Source organism: Rhopilema esculentum, chromosome 13, assembly GCF_057945365.1.
Source record: "Rhopilema esculentum isolate cy_ngs chromosome 13, ASM5794536v1, whole genome shotgun sequence".
In the NCBI taxonomy this organism is placed as follows: Eukaryota; Metazoa; Cnidaria; class Scyphozoa; order Rhizostomeae; family Rhizostomatidae; genus Rhopilema; species Rhopilema esculentum.
In genome coordinates this window covers 9,067,547-9,079,142 of record NC_142827.1, presented here as the reverse complement: position 1 = coordinate 9,079,142, position 11,596 = coordinate 9,067,547, and the positions used below count along the sequence as shown (strand labels likewise).

Sequence of the window (11,596 nt, the reverse complement as noted above, 5' to 3'; positions counted from 1 at the left end):
CATGAATAGCGGCACCAAGGGGTACCCCCACCCCCTCCCTAGCCATTCATTTGCCATTATATTAATCACGGTATTCTATTATAAAATGGATGGGAGCTATTTATATTTATAAATTGTTGCTAATGGAAAACATTGACCTAAAAAAGGCGCAGGACAAAATTTGGTGCGTTTAAAGTTCAAAAATAGACCTAGCCACAAAAGGTTTCTCATAGCAATTGCAAAAAAAGATAATGTGATTACTCGACTACGTCACAGTGTCTGAGTTTGATTGTTTATTTTTTAGCCACGGCAAGAGCTAACGACAAACCGGGCCTTAGCAGCTTTGAATTAGCAATGGTCAGAGACAGAAGAGAGAGTGGACAGCGGTTGTTAAACAGTGATACGGCATCAGTTGCGCAGTCATCACGTTCACTTGCATCACAGGCTTCCAAAAAACCAAAGTCGAATGTCGACAGGTACGCTAGTCTATTTCCACTCAAAGTCTTTTTGTTATGAGAAATCGTTTGGCCTATTCATGAACAGAGCAACATTGAATAACAAATATTGTTTTCAGTCATTTCATTCTGCATGCAAACACCATTATGATATTACCTAAGTGTAAAGAATTTTTTCTACATGTGATTGTTAACTAACTGTAATTGAAAATAATGTAATTATACCATTTTTACGTGGTATAAGCTACTTCTTTATGAAGACACCTGTCTAAGGAGGCAATTTAATTTTCTTTTCAGGAAATCAACGAAAGATCCCTTGGAAGAGCGGTCAAGTAGCACAATGTCAAAGCATTCAGAACCTTCCGACAATGATGCGGACAAGTCTGGTGAGGAGTCAGAGGAGGAGGGTAAGCTGATGAGAGGAGCGGCCGCGGCGCCATCAATTGCCAGTCATTATGCAAATGACCCGTTCTATAAAAACTGGCGCAACTCTTTAGATAAGAAAACGCGCAAGGCAATTCTGACGGAGTATCATGATAAAAATAAAGCTGGAAAGCGTGATTCTGTTGACAGCTTTGGCTCAAGACCTCACCGCTCTGCTTCAGAAGAAGGTCTTGATCGCATCGCGCGGCCGCGTGTTAGGCCTGGGCGTGCAGATCTTTCGGAGAAGAAGAAACTTGCTCAGTCAGATCCATATTTGAACCAAGAGCCAGCCCCAAGTGTGAGTTCGTTCACACCATCTGGCGAAGGTGATCGACCGCCAAGAGGAAGACCTGGAAGAAGGCCAATTGACAGGGCGGCTGCCCGCTCGGAGCCATCACTCAATGCCCAAGATTCTGATTCAGATCCAGAAAACGGCTTCCCGCCACCTTACGAAGATGAGGGTGGAAGGAGGAGGAAGAATAGTTTTCTGCGTGCAACAAAAGGGTCAGCGCAGAGCCTTCGAAAAAGCAGTCTGGACAATCTGGATGATGCTGGCCGCGCTAAGAGAGATCTTGTCGCAGAGCTTGATAAGGCAGCAAATTATTATACCAGGGCGCCTCCACCGTATGAAGAAAACTCTGATTTCGAAGCAGACCCTAGATCTCCTCCAGCCTATACACCGAGACAAGATAGCAGCGATGATTCACGTCCCAATGTTGGATATAACCGAGCGAAGAGAAATTGGCGCCCGCAGCGGCAAAATGGCGACCGGCGGGATGTATCGTCGCCGATGGGTTCTAGGGACCCTTCCAATAGAGAAGACGACGATGTTGATGGACCATCACGGACTTCAATGACGCTTGTATGAAGCATGTATTAGCAGTGTTGCAGATGTGGCAAGAAATATGACTGAAGTAAGATTTTCTGGCAGTGCAAACAGGAGCATCAACTGTAAAGCTTCTTGTAAAAAATAATTTTAAATGGAAGTCGGTTAACCTCCTTTTGCGCTTTTACCGCACAGTACGGACATCATGTGCATTTAGATAAACACTTCGCTTCATTTTAAGGTGTAATATGTTGAGAAAGGAATTTTTTCGTCCTTGTTGCCTAGTTATATATTTTTATTAGTAATTTTCCACGCATTCTTAGATATTGCTACTTTTGAAAAGTAGAGAAGAGACATGAAACAAAGGCTCGTTATTAAACTTGGATTTGACTTAGCAGATTTTGTACATTGGATTGGTTATTGGTTATGGCCAGAGCTTTCCGAAAAGTGTCGCCATTTTGATATCAGCTGGCAGCCTCCTTCCTCGCGTCAGCTGCTGTGCCTAACACTCAAGGAGATAACTGGCACCAGATCTATCTTAGATATAACTTTAAACACACTTTGTCATGAATAGTAAATTGTGCAGATGATTTTGTTTTGTCTATTGTAATTTAGTTTGCTATACAGCTTAACGCTTTTTACAGGCATAAATGTTAGAATAAATGAAAAGATACCGGAGATCCTAGAATAACTTTAACAACCATTCGCGTAAAAATCATCATTGATAATCCGTCAATGAATTGCACGGATCATCAAGGGTACGTACCACTCCCCCAAAAAGCCCCTCTACCTACTTTTAGGATCACGTGTGTAGTGCTAGGGGGCTCGGGGGGCTGAGCTCCTCTTGCTGATGCCAAAAATTGGCAACTTTCTAGGTTTTTCGCATTTGTGCTGTAGTTGAGCGTGCCGTTTTTCAAACATGTCCTTGCTCCAAACGTCGGATTGCAACTGCACCGCACAATGAATCGCTTGTGTAATTTACAAAAATTTATTTTGCGCAATCTGCTTGCAATTTAGAATGCGTGATATCTTTTACAAGCTCTCGTACAACGAAATTAACCCTTGTCCTTATCAACTGCAAGTTGTCCCTATCCATTTTACTGTACTTTGCAACGTGTTTGCCCTGCAGGAATTCTCTTTTCCCTTTTTGTCAAATTTTTATGAAGTTCTTGCTTAGGTCGCACAGACAAAGAGACGCGAAGCCTTTTCTTTATTTCGTTTTAAAGAGATTTATGTGCGCGTTCACTATGACAGGAAACAACAGGAAACAACAAGAAACTAATAAAAACGAGGAGAAACGATAAGAAAACAAAATGAAACGATTTGTCATTTAGCAGAAACGACTAATCTCCAAAACGAGGGAAGCTTGTCTATCCCCGTTTGCACGGTGATCTTTCTTGCAGTGGCCTACGTGGTCGGTCATGTCCTTCTCCAAAGCGATCGCTGTTGTCTCAGATCAAGTTATGGAAAGCTCAGTGATATAGTTTTTTATACAAAAACAACAGAAGCTAAAATAACGAACTGTAATATACGAGAAAACAAGCTGTATAGGCTGAAAATCTAGTGCTTGTGAACAATGTTTGAATGTTTCGGGAGAGGGCCTAACTCAAAGTTTTTTCACTTTCTTTTAGGTTGGTAACATTTAGGTTGCAATGAATTTTTACTACACAAATACCATATTAATCACTATCATCATAGCTATTAAGGCAGGGTTTCCACTAAATAAATAAAATTGCAGCCGCAGTTGAATTTTTTCCTACCAATTTCTGTGTATTTCATAGTCGTTTCTTCATGTTTCTGCTTGTTGCCTTGTTGTTTCCTACTCTTCTCTTGTTATAGTAGCCACGGATTTATGTGGCAAAGAATTAGTTTTATGCATCCTATGACCTTATTTATCAAAGGCAATGGTTTTGTCAGTTTTTATGTTGATTTTATTTTCCCTCGTTATTCTTTATCTGAGTAATCTTGTATAGTGCAACCAGAATCTCCAAATGTTGAAAACGATCTCATTTCTTTTTTGTGCCCCTGCATTCAGAAACCTTTGATGTCTCATATTCTGGTATATTGAAAAATTAGGTAAAAGTTGAGTGGTGAGGCAAGCACAGTGAATTTACGAGTTTCTTGATTCAGCGACTAATTTCAAAATGAGGCAGTAGCAATACCCCCACTCGATTTAACTTCGGCCACCAGATGTAAACTTGCTTTATCTTGTATTCAGGATTCACCTTGGCAGTTTTGCTTTTGAAGCACACTAGCAAAAGTGATGCCTTCTTCACCAAACAAGATGGCATCCATAAGAATGGTTTAGCATTGGTGTTTCCACTCAAACTGTATCTTCTAGTAACCCTTTAATTGGAGACATACTCTATTACTTACCAGAGGTGGCGCCAGAAATCTTCCGACAGATGGGGTTGGAGCTTCCGACAGGGGGGCTAAAATAGCTAAAATAAGCTGTTTTCGTACGTTATTTTGTCAAATTTGCTCTGACAATAACCTAAAATTTCCTCCGATGGGGGGAGATAGATGCTTCCGACTGAGGGGCTGTAGCCCCCTTAGCCCTCCCCTGGCACCACCACTGTTACTTACACAATTACATCAAACACTAAACATTAAACAACCCAAACAATTTTTTATCAGGTGGCAAGCTGAGTCAGTCCTCATGCTTAAAAATCCTTCATTGAAAGACCCTGGATAAATTAATAATGCAGCATGATAACTGAAAAGTTATATGCCTAAGACCTTGTCCCGACTAACAGGGCTGGAGTGCCATAGCACATATCAACAGACACTGCTACAAACATAAAATAGCAAATTTAAAAACTAAAATACACTTTGGAAAATTGATCATGGGTCACACTAAGTTGTAAGGATGCTTCATTGCAATATCGGACCAGTTGTGTGTTTCTTACTAGAATGTAACAGAATCTACTGGCAAAGTAAGCATAACACAAAGAAACATGTTATTCCAATTATTTCAAAGTACATCATTTCAGATTGAATCTTTTACATCTATTTTGAATTTCTTCCAGTTTTTAAAATCTTAAATAAGACACAATTCTCCGTTTTAATTTATGGTGAAAGGATAAAATAATTTTTAGTTTCAATACAAGAACTTTGATTCTTCAGAACTAAACACAAATTATATCATAAAAGTACAGTAGACTCCCCTTACAATCACTCTGCTAAAAGCAACGCCACTGGTTACAGCAACATAAAATTGAGACCCAAATATGCAAATTCAGTTTAATTTAGCTCTTGTTATTCTATTCAATTTAGCTCTGTTCACAGTCACATTCTGTTGAAAGTCTCAACTTTTCAAGAAACATTTGATATGATCATAACTGGAGTCTACTGTATAAAACAGAACATCCACTAAAATTTAATAAGCAATGTGTAGAAATGCATTGCAGAAATGCATAGTGTATAAGTGTTATATTATGCTGGTGCTGTTTACTCCCGACCAAATCGGAAAGCAAACTGCCACCCTGGGTTGTTTTGCTGTACTTCTCTGTTGACTGGCGCGTTTCGAATTGAGTTTAATCTCCGACAGAGTCTATTGACTGCATCAAATGGACTAATGACGAGCATCCACCAGAACATAATATCGCAAATGAAGAATGGAATGAATGGCCAAAAGATTTTTAACAACAAGCTGATTCCAAGTACATATATCAGGTTTTTTAACATCAGTCCTGGCAAAGTCCTGTGAATGAAAAATATTTTATTAGCTATATGGATCTTTTTTAGCAACTAGTGACAAGATGTAACTTAATGCAAACAAATTTTTCTGCTCATACTGCTACATTTAGCCAATGATTTTCTCAAAATATTTTTATCATTGCATCATGGATGTTGTGGAAATATTTTTGACCAAATAATGAAAATTTTCATTCATATAGAGAGAAAACTCAGTAGTCAATCAAAAAGGCAGTCAGAAACAAACTATATTCCCATTTCAACAGCATTGTAACAATTATTTTTTGATCTTGCTGAGTGCTATTTGCAGTGACATACTTCTTAAAGGAATCAGTCATTTAGACAAATTGTTAGACAAATACTCGGAGTTTAAGTGGGGGGGGCATGATTAACAAATGCAGAGAGCTTTATTACATGAAAAAGGTAATTTACTGCCAATGGCTTTGAAAAGGTGAACAATTCGAATTATACTTCAGCTTTTTGCCTGACACTCTTGACAGAGTACAAAATGTCAAAACATAAATCAGGAAGTTTGTCAGATCAAGAGCTCAAGTATGATTCAAATGTTTGTTTTTTCAAAATCATTTTTCAACTTTGTACTACAAAATGAATGCTTGGAGAGAAAGCCTACTTGTAGCCTCCAGTTATAATCCATCCAATGTAAGTCAGCTCCAGACATCCCATGGCAACTGCATGTACAATGACAATTCTAGAAATCCAGTAGTTGATAGCAAGGTATTGGGATGCAAAATATGCAATCATATAATAGGGGGATGCCATAGCCCAAAGTATAAATGAATGCCACTGCTCCCATGACGGCTGTATCTGCAAAAAATTGGTTTTGGTGGTAAATTTTTCAATAAAGTTTGTGGTGAATAGCATGGAACATAAAAGAGCTCCAACTGATTGAGGGTAGGAGGAATGAGGCTAGAGCAATTTGAAAATGATTTTGGGAAACCACTCCAGCCATTCAGGAAATACTGCCATCAATAAACCAGAATATAAATTTGAAAGAATTATCCTGCCAAATGAATGTAGTGCTTACTGATATTGTTGGTTTTATCTGTTGGTTATTTAAATTTGTTGGTTATTTAATATAATGACTTAATCTTCTTACCAATTCACATTAATTCTTATAATAAAACAAGAGTGCATACAATTTTGGAAAGCAGCAAATTTGGTTTAACATGAATTTCTACATTTCAAATAATCATACATCAAGTTTATACTATAAGGAAAATTTGCAATAAATACCTTGCTGCCAGGATCCTTATCATCCCATGAAGCAATTTTTTCAATGGCACATGTATCTTGAAGGAATGGAAGGAAAATTTCATGATAATCAAAGACATATAGATACAGGAACATTGTACGAGGAAACTCCCTGATTCCAATCTGAAGGAACAGTGCTTTTGCTCTGCTAGCTGCCTAGAAAAAAGGGAATATAACAGATTAGTAGCGCCACTATTTTTTGATGGGAACATACAGAGAAACGTTTAAAATTTTTTGAAGTATTTGGCATACTTTTTGAAAATAAATAGGCTCCTTGGAGCAGCTTTCTTCTAAATACCAAGTTAATAAATAAAAAATTATCACTCATTGTTGAGGTGGCTTCAGACTGAGAAAAATCAACCTCCTTCCAGTCCCAAACAATATTGGTTGGAGACTCTTGATTTAAAATCAGTTCATTTTCATTAGCCATTTTCCAACTGTTAATATCTTAGTTCAAATTTCTTTATAAAGCAAATACACAGATAGATAATTTGACGAAATTCTAGTACACAGCTAATTCAGAACAGTTGCCTGATGATCCATTGAGCATTAAAATTTGAGTAGGAAAACCCTCCTCTTATGTGCACTTAAGGCATTTATATTATTTATATTTGAAGAGAATGGGCCCCAGAATTCGTATGAGGTAATCTGGTAAGAAGTAATCTCTAAAAAGAGGTAATCTGTAAGCTCACTGTCCATTATATTATAGCTTGGAAGTTATCCTATTAGTGGCAATTTGGCAAATGCATAAACAGTTGCAAAATCTTAAATGCAAATTAGTTAAATAATGCAACCAAGTCTTCTTTAAAAATCAGCCTAGTATGCTAAATTGAAAAACACTCACTTTGAATTCCCAGAAATCACCTGGTCTTTCTTTTTTTCTCAGCTGAACTTTAGCCAAAGCATCCATAAAAACTCTTCTGTGTAAGCGTAAATGCATGTTGATTGGTGTACCCATTAAATCTTCTTCACTTATTCGCAACAACAGATTCCCATCAATGCCAGCTTCCTTGAAGCGCTTATCATAAACACCTTTTGCCCAAACCCCTTGCTCTCCAACCCAATATGCAACATCATCAGGTGTCCATTCAGTGACAATTTTGCTGTCCAACAAAACATCAGGACCTCCTACCAATTGTCTCCAACCAAGAGTGATGAGCTAAATTAGGCAAATCATAAAAAGTGAGATACATCCTTCACTGATAACTTTCAGACAAATTTTCGTTAGAGTATAGTAGAATATTGACATAGCAAACTTTCATGGACCTAGAAAATGGTTTGTTTATAATCGATGTTTGTTGGGAGCATGTTATAGATAAATTTGTTAGGGCTCAGCTGGCATCAAGGGGACCAGATCATTATATCAATAAATTTTCTAATTTCATTCCATACAATCAGGACTCCACTTTTATTAATAACAAAAACCAAAATGGAAGAATTGAATAAGTAACTATACAATATTTGATTCAAATAAGTCTTTGGTAGCCCAAAATTTGAAGATATGTTTCTGCTGTTTTGTGCCATCTTCAATAATTAATTCTGAAGACAAAATAAATTTTTAAAAAGCATTCTTTGTTTAGCTAAATCTGCAGAACAATTGTGTCTCTTTTCTAGATCATAATCATATTGATTCTAGCCTGGATTTTGCTTAAGATTGTTAATAAAGATTTCAGAAATCATTAACTCAAAATACAAATATCATTAGAAAAAAACACTGCAGGTTGCCAAACTGCAAACAACATTTCTATAAAAAACTGATGCATGTTTTGTCTTCAAAAAGGATAAAAACATCTGCTTACAACAATCACTGCAATGATTATTGACAAGAAAAGGAACAATCTTCCACAACTAAAATGGTTGATAGCTGATCTTCTGTTGGATTGACTGCTTTCAGCATGCTTGTCAAAGGCAGCTATTATGGACCCATAGTTGGGTAGGGATTCTTGTGTAGCTCTCTTCTCTGCAACTTCATCAGGGAACAACCTTTCCAAAGTATTTCTAAACAAGATTTTTCAAAAGTTTTATTTCATTGCATAAAAAAGATTAGAATCTACATTTACTTTCAAGGAAGATTTTAAGAAAAGTAGAGAATCTCCATGGTTATCATTATGTTATTCTTAGTAAAAGCAACATAAAGAGATTAGCAGTACTAACAGCAAGCATTAGCAATCACAATAAAATATTACAAAGTAGGTCAAGGTACAAAAACATCATTTATATCAAAGGGCATTCACCCTAGGATGTTTTATGTTACATGGGGTCTTTGGCTTGCCCTTTTGGGACAGCAAGAATATGATCTGTCCTGCTAGTAATTACAATACAAAATGTGTCGTTATGAAGGTTTTATCTTGTATCTGGGAAAAAAAGTTTGTCTAATATACCCATAACCCCATTATAATCTCCATCTCATTTTAAAAAGGCATTACTAAAAGTTATTTTTTCTATTAAAATTTTTATTTGTGTCACCATTCATATATTATTGCAGATTCATACCAGAAAAAATTCTATAAAAACTTTTTCCATTACCTTAAGGTAAAGTTAATTTTTGGAAACTCTGCGAATGGTCTTCTACATTGCAAACATTCTGTCTTTCTCGATGTACTCAGCCAATTTGCAAGACAAAATCTGCAGAATGTATGGCCACAAGCCAATGTTGTTGGATCCAGCAATATTTCATAGCAACAACTGCAAGTAAAATCATCTTCAGTTATCTCTTCTTTGTGTTTTTCCTCATTGTCTTGCACCTTTTCCTCTGTTTTCCTCCATTTGGGCTGATCTGCCATCTATAGTATCATAATAAGTATTGCTTAATTTGCGTTGCATCATTTCAAGGCACTTAATGCTATCGTTGCATGATTTCTTGTGATAAAATCAACAAACTGGAGCGCTGGGTGGAAATGGTATTAATCCTACTTCTGAGTTAATTTTCCTTTTTTTTAATGCTCCTTGAGTAAACACTCCAGATTGGTTGTAAAGCCTTTAGGAGTTAACGATTGAAGATCGAAGAAGATTACCTTCATGACTTTTAAAAAATAAAATAATAGCTATTCAAAGAGGTAAGGGACCTGCGTGTGTGTCCGACACAATCCTACAAATACACTACACGCTTTTTTAAAAGAACACTTGGCTCCAGTTTCACTCTGGTGTTTCTTATTTTTATCATGAATATCACATGTTCATGATAAAGTGATGCCATTTTGCAATAGCGCCAGACAATTTAGAATTTCAATACCGTACCGTCCCGTTTCATAATGATGTTATGACGAAATTACCGCATCTAATCTATAAGGAAAGCTTTGAAATTTGCCTGGACTTGGCGCCCCAGATCCAGCTTGCTTTATACATACACACCTCTTCCTTCATTTTGTTTCTTCAGGACATTGACTTCCTACAACTAATAGTCGAATACCCAAATAAGACAGCTACATCACAGAATAAGGGCGACATCATGCTAAAATTTTCAAAACAACGTCATTTTTACGCCGCCTCATATTCGGAACGAAGCTACACAGAACGAAGTGACGAAATTTCATAATCATTTGGCTCATCGATCAAATACATACTGTAGAAATCTATAGCAATTCTTAAATTAAGATCATAGATCTACAAATAATGTGGTAGAATACCTCCAGATATGCAAAATCAGGTAAGTATATTCAAAACTGACTGAGATTTTTCAAAAATTGTTCAAGGTTGTGTCTTCCCTCTCTCCATTCAATCTTAGTTGTTACGTCACAGTGGCGGATTCAAGTTGTCCCTCCCTGGCCGATTTGAAGCAAGTCTGGTGCATTTTTTTGAAATTGTGCGCCCCTTTTGAAGAATGAAAATCAGGTGACAAAGGTTTCTGAGACTTAAAGGTTAATTTACTTCAAGGATTACCTCAAAGTAACAACAATTACAATGAAAATTTCCTTATAAAGTGAATAGAGAGCCTTCTATGAGTAGTAAGGGTCTGAAATTGTTGTATACAGCTTACACTCGTTACCAATTTCTGAAAATTTTTCAGCGCCCCCACTACTTACTGCCCCTCTTTCAAATTTGCTCTGGATCCGCTCCTGGTTACATGCATTTTCAAACACATTTTTGCGTTAAGAGGTTGCTGCCACTGGCTGGACTAATTTCGATTCGATTAATGTCATCCTAAACTTGTTGGTTGCTGCCTGAGTTTCTTTCGGTTTAATTTTAAGTCTTTGCTTTCAATGTAATCTTGTAAGTCGTCAATATAAATGAGAACTAATAAGGGCCCAAGGACGTTGCCTTGCGGGACTCCACTCCCTGCGGTTGAGCAAGGAGCCTTAAATACATTCAATATTACTATCTGCTCTTTTGTCTTGGAGAAAAAGAGTGGTCCATTTGAGTACATTACCTCCAATTCCATATGAATTTAACTTCGAAAGAAGTCGTTAATGGGGTACGGAGTCAAATGCCTTTGCGAGGTCAAAGAAAATTTCATCGATGCTGTTACCTTGATCAAGTGGAGATGTTTATTCTTCTAAAACTTCTAATAGCTGTGTTATACAGGAACGTTTTGCGCTGAAACTATATTGATCAATCGAAAAAAATCATTTGCGTCTAGAAGTTTTGCAACTTCAGTTTCGATAGCCTCGATTTTATCAACTTCAGATAATCTATAATCTCAGAATAAAGTGAATATTTTGCAACACACTTTCAAATGAATTCAATGGAAAATGTCAAAATCATGTAGATTGTTTCGTTTCTCCGGTGACCTTCTAGAATTTCAAAAGCCTTTAAAAACATACTGTTTATACTGACATTCATATAATTTCATACCATAAGAGACATTTGTAAGTCCCCGCTGTATTTAGCTTCCTACTGTATTGCCCTCTGTCTCTATCAAGCCCCTTCCCTTACGTTGTACGAGATGGATAGTTTACACAAATACAATAATTTAGATGGAAATGGATTGCATAATCAGGGGTGGCAC

At 37.0% G+C, this 11,596-nt stretch overlaps 2 protein-coding genes across 3 annotated transcripts in view; one reads left to right on the top strand and one right to left on the bottom strand.

Annotated features, from left to right (window-relative positions):
• Nucleotides 1–3,684, top strand: part of LOC135692310 (protein sidekick-2) — a 33,423-nt gene extending 29,739 nt beyond the window's left edge. For both annotated transcript variants that reach the window (XM_065210419.2, XM_065210421.2), the window contains 2 exons: nt 284–455; nt 732–3,684. In XM_065210419.2, coding sequence (XP_065066491.2) covers nt 284–455; nt 732–1,725 — 1,166 coding nt within the window. In that variant the 3' untranslated portion in view covers nt 1,726–3,684. The remainder of the gene's footprint in view (nt 1–283; nt 456–731) is intronic.
• Nucleotides 3,685–4,643: 959 nt separating this feature from the next.
• LOC135692312 (bifunctional apoptosis regulator) lies at nt 4,644–10,157 on the bottom strand. Its single transcript, XM_065210423.2, has 7 exons — nt 10,003–10,157; nt 9,178–9,434; nt 8,451–8,649; nt 7,496–7,810; nt 6,634–6,807; nt 6,011–6,204; nt 4,644–5,386 (listed from the first exon to the last, which is right to left on the bottom strand). Exons 1-7 carry the CDS (start codon nt 10,012–10,014, stop codon nt 5,134–5,136), a joined length of 1,404 nt encoding a protein of 467 aa, XP_065066495.2. The 5' UTR covers nt 10,015–10,157; the 3' UTR covers nt 4,644–5,133.
• Nucleotides 10,158–11,596: the final 1,439 nt, after the last annotated feature.

Excerpts from the sequence above, each read along its gene's own strand:
- LOC135692312 (XM_065210423.2), bottom strand. Across the intron at positions 8,650-9,177 it reads AAAATTAACTTTACCTTAAG|AAATACTTTGGAAAGGTTGT; the intron begins GTAATGGAAAAA and ends AATCTTGTTTAG. Across the intron at positions 6,205-6,633 it reads ATAAGGATCCTGGCAGCAAG|ATACAGCCGTCATGGGAGCA; the intron begins GTATTTATTGCA and ends AATTTTTTGCAG.